Below are 22,614 nucleotides of genomic sequence, written 5' to 3' on the forward strand. Positions count from 1 at the left end.
TTTGTGTGAGGCTGCTAGGTCAGTCAGTCTTTTATGACCTTGAGGCTTTTGTAGGGTACTGGCTAATTGTTCTGTGGAATGTCTCTGCAGTTAACCTTCTCTAATAATTTCTCACAGTTAGATTGGGGTTAAATTATCCCCCATGGACTGAGGATTGAACCCCAGGCCTTTACAATGAGCTCCATCCCTGTCTTCTTTTTTTATTTTCAGATAAGAGCCTCACTAAGTTATTAAATTGCCCAAGTCTCACAAAGTTATTAAATTGCCCAGGCTGGGCTCAAACTTTGCAGTCTGTCCTCTTCAGCACCTGCCTACAAGTGTGAGGTCCAGGTTTGATTTCCAGTAACAAAACAAAACTGGCCTGCTGAGAGCGTGGTGGTGCACGCCGGTAACCCAGGCACAGGGGGAGGCTGAGGCAGGAGGACAACTGCAAATTTGAAGCCAACCTGGGGTACAAAGTAAGTTCAAGGCCAACCTAAACTGCATAGTGAGACCCTCAAAAAGATTAAAAAAAAAAAAAAAAGAAGAAGATGTAAAACAAACCTGGACTGGCCAGGTACAGTGGTGCACCCCTACGATCCCAGCACTCAGGAGGCTAAGGAAAGAGGATCTCCATAAGTTCAAGGACAGCTGGGGTACAGACCTGGACCCTAGCTCATAGAACCAAACCAAGCTTGGGCTGTGAGCACAGCTGAAGGGAGGGTAAAGAGCTTATCTGACCTGGGGCCCTCAGCTCAGCCTCCAGCACCACAGGGAGAAACTGCTTAGATGCATGTGGTGGCCTAGAAATGTTCCAGTGGTCAGAGCCCAAATGTCGTACAAAGTTGGGTTCAAAATTTCTTCTAAAAAGCTTTCTTAATTTAATTTCACAATTTCTTTCTTTTTCTTTTTTTAAATGTACTCGGTACAGGGCCTCACTATGCAGCTCGGACTTGTGATCTTCTGGATTTCAGCCTCCCCAGTGCTGGGATCACAGGCGTGTGCCCCCATGCCCAGGGGCGCGGCTGACAAGGCATGTGGTGGTGGGGGATCAAACCCCAGTCCCTATGCTTGCCTACGCAGGTGCTTAGCCCACTGAACTATCTCACTGGCCCTTCACAATTTTTAATACTGAAAAATATAGTCAGACAGATAGTTACAAATAATGAGAACCAGAATAAAAGCTCACAACACAAGTGACAGCTGCTGTCAGCCATGAGAGGTACCCAGGGGTGGTTAGCTGACTTGATGGTGGCCATCATTCCAACAGTGTACATACACATCAAACCATCAAATTGGATACTTCAACTGTATCCCATTTTTTGTTTGTTTGGTTGGTTGGTTTTTGGCAGAACCAAGGATTGAACTCAGACCCTTGTGCTTGTCAGGGAAGCACTTATTCTACTGAGCCATCTCCCTGGCCCCTGTGTACCATTTTTATTTCTTCAAGTATACCTCTCTCAATGTAGAAAAATGTATCTATTAAAGGAGAGGTACTTGGTTTCTGCAACATGTGTAATGCCTTGCCAGTCCGTAGAGTTTTCTCAAAGGGATTGAATGAGAGCTGTGAGCTGTATTTTGAAAAGATTTTGGCGAATTTCTAGACATGCAGACCAAGAGTATTTAAAACCAGCCAGGTGTGGTAGTACACGTCTGTGGTTCAGCCCCTGGAGACTGAGGCAAGAGGGTCAGCAGGAGTTTGAGACCAGCCTACAGCTATGTAGTGAGACTTTGTCTAAAAAAAAAACCGAACAAAAAAATACAATGATATCTGTAAGTTGAGGTCATTTTGTGTTTAAGAAAAATGCTTTTATTTCAGACAGAGTATACAGGTAGAAGGAAAGAATATGAACAAATAAGAGACAGGGGGGGCCTGGCCTTAGCTCAGTTGTTTAAGTGGCTGCTTCCACAAAGCTGTCAGCCTCAGGTTGCTGTAGTTCGATCCCCACAACACTCCAGCCAGCCAAACCACCCCTGAGGGCATTTAGAGCAAAAAAAAAAAAAACTTATTCCACAAATAAGAGACAGGGTCTTTCTGTGGAAAAAGGCTTGAATCAGGCTACTGTTGGGTCATTGTTACCTGTTTCAGAAATGATGGAGAACAGAAAGAGTGCTCAATGTTTTCAGGGGCTACAATATTTAATACATTAAATAGCTAGACTGAGTTGCAAAAATCTCAGGAAGATCTCACTGAGTTGTAGGAGTAGAAAAAGGGACCGTGTGACAAGGTGCTGTGAAGTGGGGCGAGACGGGGTCCAGGCAGTGCCTTCTGTGTAGAACCTCCCTCGTGCTGTCACTTGAGCCGAGTCTTAGTCGGGGAGGCCTTCAAATCAAAACCAGACCAAGCACAGGCAGCCTCGTGGTGAGCATGGTAGATAGTGAACATGTCCTGCAGCCTGAGCAGCAGCACAGGCCAGAGATGGGGGGACAACGGTGCGGACACCTTGTGAGTCCAGCTTGTCTTCTCAGGTCAGCAGTAGCCCTAAGCCTCTGAAGGCTGTAGAGCAGGCGAGAAATGGCATTTCATGATGCTTTGCAAAAAGTGAACAAAAAGCTACTCCTCTCACCACTAACCGTGGCCAGCTGGAAGGACAGTGATGTTCTCAGAGGTGCACAGGCAGACAACCCTGGCTGTGGGTGCCAGGGCCTGGTGTGCTCTGATGTCACACTCCCTCGAAGGGAGCATTTTCAAATAAAAGAAGGAAACGAGTGAATTTGTAGAGATCCGCCCTGGCTTTATTTATCCAACTTTAGACAAGAAAGCTGGTGCACTATATGCCTGTGCTTTCCCAGAGCAGAATGTCTCTAACTTGTCAGGTATCCTGGACGTGGCTCAGTGTGTCCTTTTACTTTGGGCTGTTTCTGCACGTGGTGGTTAGTATTACCATTATCATTTGTTAAGACGGTCTCGTTATGTAATGGGCTTGATCTCCCAGTGTATCCCGGGCTGGCCCAGAACTCAGGGTGCTCTCCCGAGGCCGGGCCAATGGCATGCACCATCCGCAGATCCGCAGAGGTCTTCGGTTCTGGCCTGAGCACCATCGGCCTCATTCAGCAAGCAGCTCCTTAGAGCCCACCACCAGCACACCTGCTGCTGTGCCTTGGTGGCAAAAATAAGACTCCTAGCTGCCCAGTCAGCAAGGGACACAGAGGTCCTCTTTGAGGAATAGCCGCAGGGTTAGGCCATTTGAACCTTCCTTTAATAATTTGGATTCTTAAATTGGACAGTCATTTGCCACTGAGGTGTATTTCATCTTCCTGAGAGTCTTAAAGTTCGGCTCCTGATCTTTCTGTGGGTTACTGCCCCTGCCAGAGCCAAATCAGGTGAAAACTCCTTGGGGGGAGCTTGCGACTCTGGCCAGACCTATAATTCAAGAGTCTAAGAACAATGAACGTAGAGACTTTTAGTTTAGGGAGAAGGAAATGTAGGCATGAAATAGTAAGGTGATGTGTGTGACAGCGCTGGTCCCATGTGGAGCTGGTGGTCTGCAGTTGTGCCTCTTCTCTCATGCGGATTATACAGTCTTCAAATCTAAAAGGCAGGCAAGCTTTGTAGGGCTGCTCACTTCTCCACTTAGCTCCCTTCAGATGAAATCAGGTTAGGAAAGTGTCATGTGGGAACATACACTGGCAGTGTCTTTAATAAGATACTTTTTATTTTCTATAGCTATGATCGTATTTTTTTAGAAACTAAAATTCTCACTGGGTGTGGAGATGCTCGCCTCCAGTCCTAGCACTGAGGAGGCCACAGCAGGAGGGTTGAAGTGAGTTTGAGGCCAGCCTGGACTTCATAACAAGATCTGTCTACAAAACAAAAGAAAACTAAGATGTTTTGGTATTATATTCTCCACACGTTTCACTGGATGAATAGCACAACTGAAACTGTTTTGCAAAGCTTGTAAGCTTCCGGCCTGACGCATAAACCAAGAGAAAAGTGACAAAGACCAGTTGTCTTCACTACAGTGTGTTGACACTTTGTTGTAGTGGTGAGCCCAGAATCTGCTGTCTTAATCATGTTAGCACATATAGCTTAATGTGAAACACATTCCAGGACTCTTTCATCTTTCAATTTAAGAAATTTTATGCCCATTAAATGGTAATCCCCCAGCCCCTGGTAATCTCTGATCTGCTTTCTATGAATTTGATTTCTTCTATTGGACACCATACCATGCAACATGACATGATAGCGTAGTGTTTGTCTTCTTAAGGTGGCGAATGAGCCTGGGCGTGGTGGCACACATCTGTAATCCCAGCACTTGGTATGGTTTTTTTTTGGGGGGGTGGGGGTACCAGGTATTGGACTCATGAGCTTACATTTGCCAGGCAGGAGTTTAAGCTGCTATCTCCCAAGCCCCCATCCCAGCACTTGAGAGGCTGAAAACAGGAGAGTCACTATGAGTCCGATCTATGTAGTGAGACCCTGTAGACCCTGTCCTAAATACAGAAAACAAAAAAGCCTGTCTGACTTCGCTTAGCACTATCCTGGGGGTTCATCTGTGTGGTAAGTTTGCTTTCCCTTTTTTTCTTCTCTCAGTACTGGGGATTGAGCTCAGGGACGTGTTGTACACCGAGCTGCACCCCCAGCCCCTTTTTTTATTTTTGAGACAGGGTCTCTCTAAGTTATCCAGCCCGGACTGACTGAGAATCCTCCTGTGTCAACCTCCCTTGGTGCCGGGATTAGAGGTGCATGCCACTGTGCCTGGCAGACTTCCTTCTTTGTTAAGGCAAATGGATTGCATTGTATGTCTGCCCCACATCCATTCATCCATGTACCTACTGAGGACATCCGGGTGGCGTCCACCTGACGCGATGGTGCATGATGCCTCTGTGGGCTGCGCACATCATTTCTTTTGATACTCTTATGTCACTTCTTTTGATTATATCCAGAAGCAAAATTCTAGAGATAGTAATAGTTTAAAAAATAAGGGCTGGGGAGATGGCTCAGTAGGATAAGAAGGGCCTGAGTTCAATTCCCAGTTCCATAAATAAATAAATAAATAAATAAATAAATAAAAAAAATAGGGGGGGTTGTTTTGTTGTTGTTGTTGAGGAGCTGCCACACTCTTCTCCAGGCGGCCACACCACTTCGCAGCCCCGCCGGCGCCAGGGTTGCCCGACGTGTGCCCTTTATAGTCATACTGCTATAGCGCAGATCTGGACCTTGGGGTTTTGGGGGTGTTTGTTTGTTTGTTTGTTTACATTCTTAAGTATTCTCAAAGAGAAATAAGATTACAAAATAAGTTTTTTGTAAGGAACTTTGGCAAGTCCCTAAGTCTCAGTGTTTGGCATCCATAATGCCATTGCAAAAGATACGGTGGGGTGGCTGGGCGGTACTGGGATTGACCTGACTCAGGGCTTTCACACTTAGCCACATCCCTAACCCTTTTTATATTTTATTTGTTTTGGTTTTGTCCTGTTGAGATAAGATCTTGCTGTGTTCAAGCTGGCCTTGAGCTCACAGCTATCCTCCTGCCTCAACCTCCCAAGTGCTGGGATTATAGGCGTACACCACCACAACTGGTGGTTTTATGTTTTATTTGGAGACCGGATCTTTCCGTGTTGCCGAGCCTGGACTTGAACTTACAGTTCTCTTCTGTCAGCCTCATGAGTCGCTAGGATTACAAGAAAGTGCCCCCTTACCTACCTACAAGAAGCTACCTGACTAATAACCAACAGTAGGATGTGATAGGCTGGTGGCCTCCGCCTTCTGTTCGTGTGTCCTGTGCTGGACAGACAGAACCCAGAGCCTTGCAAGCCATATCCTCAGCCCAGCAGGTAGAAGCTTTCGAATAAGTAACATGGCATTTGCAGTGTAGACTTAGCCACTATCATGGAACCCATCACCTGACTTGTGAAGTGTCACATACAAAAGGAGGCTGTCTCTAAGAAGTACAGGTGGAAGGTAAAATCATGGCATGTAACCCTTTGAAACTTTGTGTTGAACCATACATAATAGGTGCTCCTGGCTTTTGAGAGCTGCAGGCTGTGTAGTGCAGGCTGCCCTTGAGCTCACTATGTAGTCTAGACTGACGTTGCAATGCAGCAGTTGTCCTGCCTCAGCCTGGAGCATGCTGGGGCTAGCCCCAGCTTTTAAGTCCTAGTAAGAATTTTCCTTGTCGTGCCAACATCACCTTGGAGCTGAGTTTTGAACAAAAGTAGTACATTGTTTTTTTAACAGGTGGGTGATAGGCTTGACTCTCCTAGTGTTGTCTGTACCTGGAGGCAGCTAGGCATGGAATGATGGCTCGTACTCCAGAGAGGCATGGTATAGGAGTGTTGTGCCCCTGCCCTAAAGCAGGAGCCAGGGCTTCTGTTTCCTGCCAGCCCTGGGAGTCCCCATCTGCCCCTGGGATGCAGCTGTCCAAGTGCAGCCCACGAGCCTGGTCATTTTAAGGGACAGGGAATTGTTTTATGTGGTAAGAAGTACAAAAGGGAAGTAAGTTGCAGATAAGCAAATGTCATGTTGGTAGCATGGTCTGCAATGAATTTCAAACTTCATTTTCTTTAAGTAGATCCTAATTTACTACTTCCTTACGGCCTGAGATCTTGGGAGCCCTGAGCTGTCTGAACCTTTTACTGCCTGCAGTGTGGCTCTCGGAGCACCTTGAGATCATGCTGTTGGGTCCACAGAGGGATTTGAGGCCCGTGATCCCCTCGGTGGGGAGGCGCTGCCTCCCGGCGGCAGGCCTGATGGGCTGCAGAGGAGCATGCTGTGTGCACTGTGTCCTCAGCTGTCCAGGGGGAAGCTCACGGAGAAGATGGCCTGAATGTGAGGTGTCCACCCAGCTGAATTAACCGAGGCCACAGCGCCCCTGCCCTGTGAGCAGTGCAGGGCTGGCGGGGGCTCGCAGCCGTCCTCGCAGTGCGAGCACCCCTCTGGCTCTGCGTCTTCACTGCTGCTCTCCCTCGCGCTGCTCCAGACCAGCTAATTTGCTGCACTGTGCCATGCCATTTGCTGTTTGTGCCATGCTGTGGTCAGGCCCAGACCTCTCCTGCTAGGCAGGCACCTCCTGCAGCTGCAGCCCAGTGTGGCCCTTGTCTGTCAGATCTGCCAGTCTTTGGTGCCAGTGAGCAACTTTATCTTTTATTTATTTTTATTATTTTTATTATTTATTTATTTAGTGCCAGGATTCAAACTCGGACCTTGCACTCAGGCAGGTGCCACACCACTGAGCTACATCCCTGAACAACTTTCTCTTTTACACTGGGGAGGAGAGGCGGTGATGGAGAGCTGAGCTGTGTATTCCTTTGATTTGTCTTTCTTTACTTTGGAAGTGAGTCCAGTGCTTGAGCTCCACAGGAGAAGGTCACTGTCTGTGCAGTTCAGCTCACTGCATTAAGGTATAACTGGGTTACAAGTGACAAGTGGTCCACGTGTCGTGAGCATAAGCTAGAGGTATGTAGAGCCCCATTCACAGAAGGGTATGAATGGTCTTCCTTCTGCCAACGCTTGCTCTCACACTGGAAGATAAGTTCATATCACTCAGATTTGTTTACAGCTTTTCTTCCTGTATCATAAAATTCACACTTACCAATTATAAAAAAAATCTGGAAAGAATAAAAAAGATCACAAGGAGGAAATAATTTTATTTGCTATCGTAGGCATTTTATATGCTTTTTAAAAAAAAATTTTAAAATTGGTACAGGGTCTCACTATGCAGCTCAGACTTGTAGTGATCCTCCTTTTCTCAGCCTCCACAGTGCTAGGATTACAGGTGTGTACCACCATGCCCGGTTGGTGGCTGGTTCGGTGCAGGGCTGACATGGCATACGGTACTAGAGATCAAACCTGGGTCCTTCCGCTTGCCAGGCAGGCACTTAGGCTGCTGAGCTCACTCCCCCAGCCAACAACGCAATTTTAAACTGCTACATGGTATTGATGTACTATAATTTGCTTCTTTTTTCTATTTTGAGGCATTATTGTTTGTGAATTTTAGTTTTTAAAATGTTATTGTATTAGAACACATAACATGAAAGCTACCCTCTTTTTGTGCAGGGTCTCACTATGCAGCTCAGACTCAAGTGATCCTCCTGTTTTCAGCCTCCCCAGTGCTGGGATTACAGGTGGGCATCACCACGGTACTCCATTGCTGACTCAGTGTGCTCAGGGACAGTGCCAGGGATCAAACCCTGACCCCTGGGCTTACCTAAGCAAGTGCTTAGTCTGCTGAGCTATCTCGCTGGCCCTGAGAACTACCCTCTTAAAGTATCAAGATTACAGGGGCCAGCGAGATGGCTCAGCTGACTAAAGTGCCTGCTTAAGCAAGTGCAGGGACCACAGTTTGATCCCTGGCACCACATGCCGCGCCAGCCCTGCCCCCAGGATGGGCTAAGCTGGCCAGAGTCTAAGCATACTGGCGCACGCCTGTAATCCCAGCACTGAGGAGGCTGAAAACAGGAGGATCACTGAGTCTCAGCTGCATAGTGAGACCTTATAACAGCCAAATACATTTTAAAAAACTAACTAGGATTATAATCTGTGCTTGTGGATTGAAGACCCAGGCCTGCTTAGCACAGCCTTAGCACTCACTCACCTTGCTTGGGCCGAGCTTCATGCTCTTGGCCAGTAATTCCCCGTTCCTGTGCCCTAACCCCATAACCTGCATCGCGCACCAGTTTTTGCTTGAAGAACTCTGGAAATTTTTGCTGTTACAAATGGCAGTGTGTACTTCTTTGGTTATTTCTTGAGAGTATATATATTTGTATACGTATGTATCGTCAGTGTACCTTTTTCCTATGTCATTGGAAATGTAAATATTGTGCTCTAATATGGCTGTACCATTGTAGTTTTCTGGGGAGGTTCAGTTTTGTTAAGTGGATCAGTGTCTGTCTGGATGTCCACATTTTTTTTTTCCTTAATGTATCTAGGACAGGATCTACAGGGTCTTGCTACATAGATCAGACTGGTAGTGATCTTCCTGTTTTCAGCCTCCCAAACCCTGAGATTACAGGCATGCACCATCATGCCCAGTCTCAGTCACTGGCCTAGTGTTCCCTGGGGGCGGGGCAGGCACAGCATGCTGGGGATTGAACCCTGGCCACTGCCCTCTGCCTAAGCAGTGCTTGAGTCCACTGAGCTATCTGGCCCTCCACATTTCTTAAAATGAATGATAAAATGATGAGTTCAGCGAGTGATGCACACCTCTAACCCAGCCCCATGGAGGCTGAGGCAGGAGGATCTCCATGAGCGTGTGGCCAGCCTGTGCTACACAGTGACACCCTGTTTAAAAAGAAAAGGGGATAATGAGTTACGAGCTGTATTGTGCAGGGGCTTCGGCGTGCTAGGGTGGAGGTCTTCGTGTGTTAGAACCCACCCCTACTGCCACTGGGTGCACTGTTCACCTTCTACATGTCTTATAACAGAAACAAACAGAAGCCTGGAGTAGGGCTGAAGGGTGTTGGGGAACAGCTAAAGGGATAAAGAGCTCTCCTCTTACCTTCAAAAATAATGGTTACAATAAATAAATAAAATGGTTATATTTATAACTATACAAATCGTTGGGGTTTGTTTGTTTTGATGGAACCGGGGATTGAACTCAGGCCCTTGTACTTGCCAGGCAAGCACTTATTCTACTAAGCTATCCCCAGGCCCCTGTATTTTGTAATAATAGCTGAAATTATGAGTTGCTTAGTGTTTGTGGAATGCACTGCAAAGTCATTATATAGAACAGTTTATAATAATTGTATGAAGTAGGTACAGATTCGAAATTAACGATAATAAGAATGTATGAATTACCCAAGATCATACATTTGATGTACTATAATTTGCTTAGTACATCAATACATTTATTTTATTTATTCTAATTCTTACTTAGTCATAATAAGCCACGTTTAAAAAAAAAAACCTTGAGGCAAAGGGTCTCCTTGTGGTTGCATAGGCCAGCCCTGAGCTCCTGGGCACACGTGATCCTTGTGCCTCCACCTTGTGTAGCTAAGACGTCACTGTTCCTGGTGTGGGAAGAGTGAAGTATTTGTCAGGTTTCCTTCTCTATGTACCTTTGTATTTTGCTGTAGGGAAAAAAAACAAAAAAAAAACAGACAAGGGCTGGGGAGATAGCTCGCCAGTCTAAGCGCCTGCCTGGCAAGCTTAAGGACCTGGATTCGATCCCCAGTAGCACATGCCATGCCAGCCTCGGAACTCTGGGCATGCCGTGCTGGCCACCAAAACTGGTTAGAGTAGCCACCAAAACTGGGCAGGGTGCCTCACACATGTAATCCCAGTGCTGGGGAGGCTGAGACAGGGTTACTGCAAGTCCAAGCTGAGCTGCGTAGTGAGACTCTGTACCAAATAAATAGGTAAACATTTTAAACACTCTCATTTCTGGTAACCAAAATAAAAATTACTTTGGCATCACAAACCTTTTTGAGTCTAATAAAGGCTCTAGATTGTTTTCTAGAGAAGAGCCTTCCACACAGATCTTGTATATGGTGTCAGGCTGCGTGGGTCTCTTGCCACCAATGTAGAGACTCCAGAACCGCGGCGTCTACTGAGGGTGTGCGTGTTAAACAGCGCGGGTTACCTGGCTTCACTGACCTTAGGCAGGTGCCTGGAGTCTGGAGCTGGACTTAGAATCTGGCCCTTTGACAGGCAGGGTATGTGATTTTTTTTTTTTTTTTAAATTTTATTTTATTTTTATTTGTGTGTGTGTGTGTGTGTGTGTGTGTGTGTGTGTGGCCAGCTCAGCCCACCAGGGGGCAGGGCGGGCTGGCATGTGGTGCTGGGGATTGAACCGCGGTCCCTTTGTTTTTGCTAAGCTTGTTCTAAGTAGGTGCTTTAGACCACTGAGCCATCTCACCAGCCCCGAGGGTATGTGATTTGGATATTAAATATTTGAAAACCATGAAACTACCCTGAGAGTCTGGTTAGCTGCTGTCTTCGAGTAGCTCTTGAGTACTCACTCTTCCTGTGTGACAGTCTTTATTATCAAATCATTGGATAGTGTTGCAGCTGCCATTCAAACTGTTGCTGGCATGAGTGTGTAACTTTACTGTTGATGTTTCCAATCTTTGAATTTTAGATTTTCTGATTAGAAAAATCTTACCTTTGCCTGGGCAGATGATCTACTTAAATGTTCCCAATTATTTGCAAAAAGACATTTTTTAGTGGTAACCACTGACTCTGTTGCAACTTTTAAATTGAGTTTTCTCCAGGCAAGTTTCTTTCTTTCCCCTCCTTTTCTTTGGTGCTGGTAACTGAACCCAGGGCCTTGCAAATGCTAACAACCATGTACTCCACTAGCGAGCTACATTACAGGCACAATCCCTAACTCATCTCGGAGGTGGTTTAGAATAGATTACTCAGCTAAAATGTTCTTTAATTTTTATTTTCAGGATGAGCTTTCTGATGTCAGCCAAGGTGGGTCTAAAGCTACTACTCCCGCATCAACAGCTAACTCAGAAGTGGCAGCCATCCCCTCCGACACCCCACTGAAGGAGGAGCGTGAAGGCCTAGTAGGGGGCGCAGACACGCCAGCGAAGTTAGAGCTAAGCAAGCACATTGAAGTGCAGGTCGCCCAGGAGACAAGGAATGTGTCCACAGGTGAGGAGACCCGTAACGTGAGGGTGAGAAAACAAGTCTTGGGTGTACTGCCTGCTTTAAACCTATACAACAGGTAGATGACTCATTGGGTGAGCTCAACCTAATGATTGAGAGTATGAGAATAAATTAGAAGGGTAGAGGATCTACAAGGCAGGAAGACAGTCCTTTTCCGTCCCCTACTTTAGTGTCTGTTAGTCTGTGTCCTTAGTTTTTCTGTATTCCACCCCAAAAGTATGAATGAAAGCAGTGGCAGCCTGCCCTGTGTGTTTGAGAAACACAAATGAAGGCTTCTCTGAGTTGCTCCCTCATTTCTGCTAATGACTGTTCCCTACACATACGACACTGTCTCACCCTGTTTCCTAGAACAGACTCTGAGATCTGAAATATCCAAGCGCCATGTTTCTAGCCATGAAAGCGACAGACCTTCCCCTTCAGGGCACTGTGTCATAGGTGCAGTGTTATCTCACCGTGGCCTTCTTTTAGGCTCAGCTGAAAATGAAGACAAGTCGGAAGTTCAGGCAATCATCGAATCCACTCCTGAGTTGGACATGGACAAAGATCTCAGTGGATATAAAGGGTCAAGGTACTGAAACACCACAGTAGGATGTCCTCGCTTTCTTTATCCATGCCCGTAAGCATTGTGTGCTTTGGTCTTTGACTAGACCAGATCGATTCATACATTTCACTGAAGAAATATCCGTACAAAACTCCATGTCTGTTGTTGAAACTGGATGTTATGTATGGTTTCTTTCCGTTTGAGAAATGTTATCCTTGTGGCATTTGGAGCATTTGGAAGGATGGTGTCTTAGTGTTCTATGTTGCTCTAACCATACCCAGACTGGCTTATTTACAAAGAGCAGAGATTTCTCAGGGTTCTGAAAATGAGGTGCTGCATAGATGAGGTGGGCTTTTTTAATATTTATTTATTTATTTATTTATTTATTTATTTATTTATTTATTTTGAGACAGGTCTCACTATGTAGTTCAGACTAACTTTGAACTCACTGTGTAGCCCAAGCTGGCCTTGAACTCATTGTGACCCTCCTGCCTCAGCCTCTGGACTGCTGAGGCTGCAGGTGCTAGCCACCACGAGCTGTGGGTGCTGTTTTTTGTATTACTTTGTTGTGTGTTTATGGATGTAGCACTTATTCCTAAAAACATTGGTTTAATTCTGTACTGTTGTTGGCACTGCCTACGTTATTTCCTTTGTCTTAGTGCCTCACTGGCATCCATCTGATGAGGGGATTTTCTTTCTTACTCAGGTCTTTAAATATCTGGTGTTCTGTGACCAATTTTTGCGTACTTAGAAGTAGCGCAGAGTCCTTAGCTCCCTGCCATAGCATTCAGACCTAACTTCTGGGGCTGGGTTAGCTCAGCAGCAGAACACTTCCCAGGATGCCCGGGCCCTGGCTTCATCCCTGCAGGGAGAGCTTGGCGTCCACAGTGTGGAGCGGTGCTGAGCGCAGGGTCCCAGGCGCGGGCGGATCTCCCCTGGCCTCATGCCGGCCTGCCCCACATGTGTGCATCTTTACGTTTGCCGACACTCTCACACCCTTTGGCAGCATACCAGCCTCCTTGAGGCTTAGGTCTCAGCTCTCTGGTTTGTGAACTCAGTTTCTACTGGTTTGCCCATGTTTCCCATCCTACAGAATTTTGACCGCATTTTATCTGCATTTTCAGTTTTTACTTACTTATTTATATTTTATTTTTTATCTGTTTGGTACAGGGTCTCACTATGCAGCTTGAACTCCTAGTGATCCTCCTGTTTTCAGCCTTCCTAGCACTGGAATTACAGGCATGCACCATCATGCCTAGACTCGGTGGCCAGCTCAGCCTCCCAGAGTCAGGGGAATTACAGGTGTATGCCACCCCACCTGGCTCTCTTTTAGCCTCTTAACTATCATCCTAGGTTTCTGAATTATTAGGTGTGAATGACTATTCTCAGTCCACCATGTTTAGCAGGAAGTCCTCTAGAGTTTTTTTGTTGTTGATTTTTTTGGTTTGGTTTGGTTTGCAGAGACAGGGTCTCATTTTGCAGTTGAGGCCTGTCTTGAACTTCGTATGTAGCCCAGGTCTGCCTTAAACTCTGTGGTGATCCTCTTCCTTCAGCCTCCCGAGTGCTGGGATCATACACGTGTGCCACCATGCCAGGCCTTCTGTCTTACATTGGGATGTTTTTAATCGTGAAGTTGGAACTTTGAATGTGTACACAGTCATAACTTATTCCATTGATTCTGTATTACTAATCACTTAAGTCTTTTGCATTCGGAAATGCTTTCTTACACAGGGTTTCTTTGGAACAGTTTTGGTCAAAGAATTTTGGGTCAATTTGAAGAGATAATGCGGGGCTGGTGAGATGACTCAGTGGTCTAAAGCACCTACTTAGAACAAGCTTAGTAAAGCACAGGGACCGCGGTTCAATCCCCCAGCACCACATGCCAGCCAGCCCCGCCCCCTGGTGGGCTGAGCTGGCCACACACACACACACACAAAAAAAAAAAAAAAAATGAAGAGATAATGCCAGAATGCTCTTAAAAAGGCCTTGGTAATTTCTGCTGGACACGATGTCACGTGGGACAGCGTAGCAGTGAGGAGCATGGACCCTGAAGCCAGAGTGCCTGAGTTTGGATTCCCCCCGCCACACACACTTGGTTGTTGAATGACCCTGACACAGTTCCTCGCTTCTTTGGGTTCCTTATTGATGAAATGGGGACAACAGCATCTGTCGGCATGTGGGGCAATCCTGAGCTGGAATAGTAGTCGCAGTGATGCTGTTGATGTGTGTGTGTGTGTGTGTGTGTGTGTGTGTGTGTGTTTGTGTGTGTGTGTGTGTGTGTGTGTGTGTGTGTGTGTTGCTGGGCTGTCACAAAGAAAGCACACTGTTGTTTCTTAGCAGTTATCTCTGTGGTATTTCATGGGAATTAAGAAACCTTTTTGATATCTTTGTTATATTGTGCAGTAAACGTAAATGATAGGTAAGAAAGCCGTATGATGCTTAGCTCATTATATTAAACACTGTCATCATAAATTAAAAAAAAAAAAAAACACTGTCAGAAACAGTGTTAGTAACCATTGGCTTGTTCTGTCTTGTGCATAGCACTCCCACCAAAGGCATAGAGAACAGAGCTTTCGACCGCAACACAGAGTCCCTCTTTGAAGAACTCTCTTCCGCCGGCTCCGGCCTCATTGGAGACGTGGATGAAGGCGCGGACTTACTAGGTATGGCAGCTCACCTGGAGAAGGATCAGACTGTTGAAAAACTGAGTTCTTGGATGATCTCTTTGGAAATGCCTTGACAGTGTCTCCATGCCTGGTGGCACAGGAGTTTTTCACTTCTGGGAAACTGCTGGGAACATGTTCTTTGAGATTATAGAAGGTGTAGGTGAGTGCATCCTCTCATTGGAGAGGCCTGAAACTGAACGGCATGTATTGTTTTTCGAATTCATACAACACAACTCATCGAGCTTCTCTGTTTCAAGAACACACATGAGGAGCACAGCAGTGGGTGGGTGTGTGCGTGCAGACTGTGCTATCCCACGCCGTGCAGTGCAGGTGTGTCAGCGTTTGGGTTGGGCTGGAGTGTGGCGCCGAGGCTCTGGCCTCAGTCCCGAGCCACCCTGCCCCACTGTGTGCTGGTGAACAGGTAGCTTGGAAACGTGAGGACTGCATTTGGCATTTCCACAGTTTATCCAGTGAGTCTTGCCAAGCAGTTTACCTTCTGGCCTAGTCTCTTTGTAGAAATGAAAAACTGGTTCAGAGGGCAGCGGAGCGTGGGTCGTGGGCCACACTCAGCGGACCTTGTGCAAGTGTAGCACAGGCCCCCCACAGTCACTTTTGTCCAACAGGTTCAAGGCTGGGCAGTTGGACGTAGCGATCACACGACCCACAGAGCCTCAGATGTTTGCTGCATAGCCCTTTCCAGGAAAGGTCCCCAGCCCACCTAGGTGCCCTCTGGCACTGTCAGCAGGAATCATGGTTCTGACGCATGTGAATTTGCTTTGGTGGGCCTTTCTTGTGGTTTAAGGCTTTATAAAAATTGAAAACTATACACACTTAACATTCTGTTTCCTTGAAATAGATACTGAGCCACAAGAAATGCTGTATCTGTGTAATTATGACTGAGTACACGGTGCTGAGAGTGCTCTTGTTCTTGTAAATAGGTACACAGTGACACTGCCTGCATCCGCATAAGGTTAGAGTTGCCATTTAGGTCCTTGACGTTGTGAAGTAATTTTTAAAAAACCACAAATCTTTAAAAACAGAGCCAAACACAGATCTGGTCATGTGTGGTGTCACACGCCTATTATCCCAGCACTCCCTGGCTGAGGCAGGAGGACTGCTGTGAATTCAAGGCGGTTCTGGGCTACATAATAAGACCCTGACTCAAACAAAACAAGAAGAAGAAGAAGAAGGAGGAGGAGGAGGAGAAAAAGAACGCGGAGTGGAGGAGGAGGACAAGGAGCTGAGCCAGCAGGCATGAGGTGCACACCTGAGCCTCACACTGTGAGAGGCTGAGGCCAGCCTGGGCAGCTACTAGCTTAGTAAGGACCCCAGGAAGGCTTGAGGACATGCCTCGGCTAGCAGGCAAAGGGCTCAGTCCCCAGTACAAAAAAGAAAAGTACTCAGTGACAGAACTGAAAGGCAGATGCAAAAAAGTTAGAATAATTTTAAAAATTCTTATTCAGATTTACATGCTTAAAATTTGCTGGCTTTTTTTTTTTTTTTTTTTTAGCACAACTTTTTGAGATTTGACAAATGCAGAGTTGTGCAGCCACCTCCAGAATCAATATAATTAGCCCTCCAAAATTCTTTCTTGGTACTTCTTTGTATTAACTAAAATGAAGTATCTTTTGATATGATTTGTACACTGTTTCCTTATAAGCTTTTTAGGCTAGTGACTGATAGGTGCTGGTCCTAGTATAAATTGCTAAATCATCCTGGTGGTCATCTAATATGGCTGATAAAACAAAAGCCCTTTTCCCAAGACCAGCTCCCCCTTCTTCTCCAGCTCGGCCCAGGATACAGTTTCCTTTCACCCTTCCGGCTGCCTCAGGGAAGACCCGCACTCAGCTCCTCAGCTAAATCTAAACATCCCCTACCAGCTCCACGCCTGGGAAGAGGCCATAAAAGCCTCCCTTTGTTCCAATAGAGAGAAATCCTCATCTTCCCCAAATTCTCTCCACGTCCTCCAAGATAATAAAGCCCCTTTACCTTTTTCCTTCTGCCTGTTCTCTGCTGTGTTGGGCACCTGAAAAAACTATCAATGATACCCCAATATTTTTTTCTGTAAAGAATCAAGCCACATAGTATTGAAAAATACTTATGGGCTTGCAGTAAAATTTAGTATTTTCTAAAAGTCAGGAACTTAAACATAATAAATAAATTTAAATTAAAATTCTAATTCTTTGGCTTCCTTTACACAGTGGAGAGAAGAAGCAGAGTGTAAACTGCGGTCTCTTGTTTTACAGCTATTAATATATTTATTTTGAGAACACCCCAAGTTAGGCTGTTTTAAACATACTAGTTTAGTGACTTAGGCCTACTTACTATATCAGTCAAAGATGGGGAGTGAAGCGGAAGGGATGCGCTTGTCCTTTAGCTTCATTCTGTGCTAGCCGGCGGTGACAGCTGAGGCACTCACAAAATAGGTGACCTTAGGCCTATATATAGGTACATAGTCCACTTCTGTGACTCAGCATTCCCTATCCTGGTTATGGCTCTGTTATGAAGCTCTTGCTCCAAGTTAAATATATTTTAATCTTGTTGATGGACCCACTACCAAGAGGAGCCTTTCCTGGGTTTAATCATTTAAATGAAGCAACCCTGCAGTTTGTCCTTTACCTTGACTGGCATCAGTCCCTTGACTCCCGAATTCTCAGAGCCTCTTCTCTGGTGTTGGTGGCGCTGACTGAGTCCTAAAACTGGTCAGTTTGACATCCATACACCCACCTCTTTTTTTTTTTTTTTTTTTTTTTGTCTCTTTGAGACGGGGTCACCCTATATGGTTCAGGCTGGCCTTGAGCTCCCTTTGTAGCCAGGCTGGTCTTGAACTCGCAGTGATCCTCTTGAGTGCTGGTTTCCAACTCCTCGGATTCTCCCTGTCCACTCCCCATTAACTTCTCCTTAGCACTTAAACATAGAGGTCTTTGCTACATAAAAATAAATTGCTACTTCCTGTGACCCTGGAACTTTGCCCTCCCGCACTGGCTTCTCCTGTCCTGTCCCATCAGGCCCCATCTCATTAGGTGACAGTGCAGAGACAGTGAGCAGCGCCACAGCGCCTCCACATCATGGCAGGGCTCCCCCATTTGCCGGGTGTACCCCGCAGCTATGTAGCCATCTTGACCAGCCTTCTTGCCCGAAGCAGCCCCTGGCCTGCTGTGTCTGTCACTTTGCACTACTTCTCCAAAGCAGTTATCCTCACAGCTATTCTTGTTGGCTTTCTGTCCTTCCTGCACTGCTCCTGTGTCACCTGCACGCAGGTGCGCCTGGGAAAGTACGCTTGCCCTGTTTCTTGCTTTAATACTCACTTTAGTCCTTACCCCTACCCTGGATCTTTTTCTGGAGTCCAGACCGTTATTTCCAAACTGCCCAGTAATCCCTGCGGGGACTTTGGTCAGGCTCCGCATCTGCCCTCCCTGGCTGTGCAGCCCACTCTCCCCAGCCCAGCGCTAGGCTTGCTTGTCCTCCCCCTAGTTTGTGTTTGTGTTCCCCCTTTCTTCTGCCTCCATGACAGGCCCTAAAGGGATCTGCTGTGGTCCCCTCTGCATTATTATGCCACTCTCGAGACTTTCCTGTCATGTTCCATTCACCTGTCTGACTGGATCCCTGTGTTTGGTGCGGCCAAGACAACTTGTGTTTTAGCAAAAAGCACAGGAACTAAGGGAATGGGGCTGTGAAATCGTTCTTGGAGTTTTGTTTCATCTCTGTGGTTGTTCACCTTCTGAGAGTAAAACTCCTTCCCAGGGGAGCTTTTAAGGAAGCAGTACACAGCCTTGGAGACGTGCGCAGCCCCACAGACCCGGGCAGCCTTTCTCCAGGGGCAGCTCCGAGTCCTGTCTGGACCTAGCTCAGGATCGATGCTGACATCCAGTTGGGGTTTTCTCTCATAGTTGCAGTCAGTTTCTTTTTACTAACATGTCACAAAATGAAAATTCTGGAGACTCCTCTTTATCGTAGCTTAAATTACAATAGTTTTTAAACAGACTTTATTGACATTACCTAACTTTGGTACAAACTTTAGAACAGTAACAGGATATGTTTCTCATGAGTACATACTCCAGTTTTTTCCTGTTTGTAGAGTGGTATTTATACTGCATTGCGTTTAATGGTTTCTCTGTACTGTTTGGATTTCTTTGTCACCTCGATCTCTCATTTTAAAATAAATGAGTTTAGCCCTTGCTTTCTGAAAACAATCTAATTGAGATTCTCGTTCACTTTTCTCTTGGGCCGCTTCCCCAGGGGAATATTCTGGTGTGTATGCTCTCACCTGCTTTGTGCTGCTGCCCTACGCGAGGTGTCCCGGCTGCCGCCCTCATGCTTCCTCATCGTTTCTCCCGCCATTTCTGTTGTCCTTTGGTTTTGCCCTCCGTACATTTTCAGCTCTTACACCTATCTAAGTGCCTGGAGTTTTTAGCAGTCCTGTAAAAGCAGTACCTGACCTTTTTTCCGCCAGGCTGCACTTGCTTCCGTCTCTGTGGCTTCACTGCAGCACTGACATGAGTGTGCAAAGCACGTGGCTCAGCAAAAGTCATTGCAGAGCCGGAAGTGGAAAACTTGTTCAGTTTTTTTCCCCCACGTTTGTAGTGAGTAGTTGAATAAGCTACTACTTCTGATATTTGAGAAGACTTATATAGACAAAGTAAAAGACCCTATGTTACCATTGAATTTTTAGCATTCCTACTTTGGTTTCATCTTAATAATTTAAAAGTCATTTTGAGTATTACATTTTCAAACTAAAAGGACATGTTAACCCCTTTGCCTTAAGTAGTTTCTTTAGAAATATTTTCTTATTTTCCTGAATTAAAAGTATTACTTTTTGCATGTTGCTATCCAACATTAATTTATAGTTACTTGGGACAATTGAGGGTCATTTTGTTTTTGTTTTGCTTTTTTTTTTTAGGGAAGGATCTACAGGGTGTTCAGGGTCTCAGTACTAGATAAGATCTCACTACTACATAGGACTCGTAGTGATCCACCTGTTTACAGCCTCCCAAGAGCTGGGATTACAGGCGCGCACCATCACACCCCATCTCAGTGCACCCCTGGGGCGGGGCCGACACCACAGGCCCAGGGATCAAACCCCAGCCCCTGCGCCTGCTTACAGGAGCTTTAATCTGCTAAGCTATTTGGCCGGCCCTTGTTTTGCTTTTTAAAAAACATATTCCCTAATATGTTACTTCATTTCTTATGAGAAGCAAATTAAATAATTTTATTCTCCCTAAAGACTACTATCATGGATCTTGCATTGAGTGCTCTACGTGCCTTAGAATACCCATTAAAATAGTATACACAGCTGGTATGATGGCCACACCTGTAATCCCAGCACTCTGGGAGGCTGAGAGGATTCCAATTTGATGTCCAGCTTGAGCAACTTAGTGACTTAGTAAGGCCCTATCTCAAAATAAAAATGAAAGGGGCCAGGGATATAACACAGTGCAGAGGTTTTGGGTTCAGTCTCCAGTATAGTGCTGCCTAATAATAATAATAATGTTTACCAAGTGAAGCCATCTTACGATTTCCTAGGCAGTACTTCATGGGAAACTTAGTATTACTCATTTGAGATTTTCAATCTAATTATTTTTCATTGTCTTATGAGAAAGAATTGACAAAGTATTTAGCTATATCTGAGAATATCCTCATGAATGAAGGCAGTCACCTTTATTTCTGTCTTTTATACATCATTATGCATTAAGTCATAACATTGTGGTTCCAGATGTTTTTCATGTCACGCATAGACCTTTATAAATTAATGATCTATTTTCATGCTGTCTCTTACATAAAACATTTCTTGTTCTTTGTTTTTGCTTTACATGGAATGCATGGGCTTTAAGACCATAATTTCTTTGGTAAGGTTTCATCTGCCTTGGGGTTCTGTCTTTCTTTAGCTTTGTGAATGCCGTTCTTTATTAATGAGACCTAATGTTTGAGCAGAAGCTACAGTATCCATCCACTGTAATTTGGAACTTCTGATCCTTACTAATGCTATTTTTTTCCTCCCTGGACAGTGCTACTGGTTAGAGTATTTGACTAAAAAGTTCTGATCCTTTTGAAGTTTTATCTATGAGAAACAATTAGAGACTAGCAGGTGTAATAAATTGACTTTTTAAAAAAGCTGGGCACAGTGATGCACACTCACAGACCCAGCCAGTGGGAGGCCGAGGCAGGTGGATTGGAAGTTCTAGGGTAGCATGGTCGCTTTAGCAAGATCCTGTCTTAAAATATCAAAGGGCTGAGGGTGTAGCTCAATGAGAGGCCCTGGGATTGTCACCAGTACTGAGAAGGAAAAAATTGGCCAATAAGATCTTGAGTTTTGCTTTATGATGAATATTTTTAATTTTATGTTTTATAGGCAAAATAATATTATTTCAAGGACAGAAAAATTAATAAAATAAAAGCTATAGCTGGTGTACAATTTTTTATAAATTTATTTTGATGTCTTTATACCATTTTTCTTTTGATAGGAATGGGTCGTGAAGTTGAGAATCTTATACTAGAAAATACACAACTTTTGGAAACCAAGTAAGTATGAAATAATAACAAAGGAACAAACATTTTCTGTCAGCCACGTCAGTGGTGCTTCATCAGCTCGGCAGTCTCCGTCTAGAGGACAGAGCCTTAACTCTTGTGTGTGGCAGTGCCGACACACCGGCCCGGAGGCGGCCTGGGCCCACGTGTGCGTCCTCATGGAATGTCACTGTCACGAGCTAGGCCCGCCATACTAGAGGAGCGGATCTTAGATGTTTTCTTTCTTAAGCTTCTTTCCAGTTAGATGATTTCCTCACTGATTATTAAAGATAACTTCCAGGAACAGTTTGACTTTCTTGATTAGGTAATAGCTCCTCTACAGAACGTACAGCAGTGGTAGCCCTAAGAGTGCTGCTTCTTTTGTCTTTTCCTTGCTTGCATAAAGAAATCTGATGACCCCTCGCTCCTCCGGAACCACCTCTTTCCCTAGCTAGCCCCAGTCGCTTCACCTCTCTAGGCTGTGGAGCAAGAGCAGGGAGTAAGACATGTACATATTTCTTTACTGGGAGCGAATGTTTGTGTGTCTTGTTTTGTTTTGGTGGGGAGGATGCTGGGAATTGAACTCAGGTCCTCGTGTTTGCTAGGCAGACACTTCAGCCCCTGAGTTATCTCTCTGGCCCAAGAATGCTTGTTTTATAAGCTTTGTGTTACTTAATTCTGGCTTTTTGCGTATTGGTAGTCTGTCTAGTTTTATCTAGTCTTCATAAAGGGAAAGAGTGCAAACTTAAAAAAGGGGCATGTGGTGTCCTTCCACCTTTATCTACAAGTGGCATCGGGTCGAACATCTCACAGCGCTCAGCTCTTCAGCCATGCAGTCACACAGTTGCCTTAGTCCATAAGGGAATGAGCTGAGAGATGGAAAGGGCATGGTGACGGTGCACTTGGATGTGTGTTTCTTAGGAACGCTTTGAACGTGGTGAAGAACGACTTGATAGCTAGGGTGGATGAGCTGACATGCGAAAAGGACGTGCTGCAGGGGGAGCTGGAGGCCGTGAAGCAAGCCAAGCTGAAGCTGGAGGAGAAGAACAGGGAGCTGGAGGAGGAGCTCAGGAAGTGAGTGTGGGCCTCGCTCTCCAGTTGTCCTGGAGGGGGCTGGCAGGGGCTTTGGGTGCGGTGCTGAGGCAGCGGCCTTGGGGAAGGCCCGGGGCGTGCTGGGAGAAGGCAGAGCACGGGTGGCAGCTGGTACTGCAGTTCGTGTCTGCCTTGATGTGAAGAGAACTATCTGGAAATCTTCGTGTCATTTTCCTTCGAGACCTGTCCTTTTGCGATCTCATGGAGTGCTGTGATAACATTTCCCAAACTAAGGACAGTGCTGTACACTTTTGGCAAAAGAAAGACCATTCCTTAGT

The 22,614-nt window shown here is 45.7% G+C and overlaps 1 protein-coding gene and 1 non-coding gene across 12 annotated transcripts in view; one reads left to right on the forward strand and one right to left on the reverse strand.

The window, feature by feature from the left end:
• Positions 1-22,614, forward strand: part of Spag9 (sperm associated antigen 9) — a 124,628-nt gene that overhangs the window by 67,655 nt on the left and 34,359 nt on the right. For all 11 annotated transcript variants that reach the window (XM_023717892.1, XM_023717895.1, XM_023717893.1 and 8 more), the window contains 5 exons: positions 11,311-11,518; positions 12,002-12,101; positions 14,616-14,737; positions 21,202-21,259; positions 22,166-22,318. In XM_023717892.1, the coding sequence (XP_023573660.1) occupies positions 11,311-11,518; positions 12,002-12,101; positions 14,616-14,737; positions 21,202-21,259; positions 22,166-22,318 (641 nt within the window). The remainder of the gene's footprint in view (positions 1-11,310; positions 11,519-12,001; positions 12,102-14,615; positions 14,738-21,201; positions 21,260-22,165; positions 22,319-22,614) is intronic.
• Positions 21,661-21,773, reverse strand: LOC111817381. The gene has a single exon (XR_002821600.1). It is a non-coding gene; the product is annotated as a small nucleolar RNA SNORD22 (small nucleolar RNA).

Source organism: Octodon degus, unplaced genomic scaffold, assembly GCF_000260255.1.
Source record: "Octodon degus isolate 3935 unplaced genomic scaffold, OctDeg1.0 scaffold00056, whole genome shotgun sequence".
In the NCBI taxonomy this organism is placed as follows: domain Eukaryota; kingdom Metazoa; phylum Chordata; class Mammalia; order Rodentia; family Octodontidae; genus Octodon; species Octodon degus.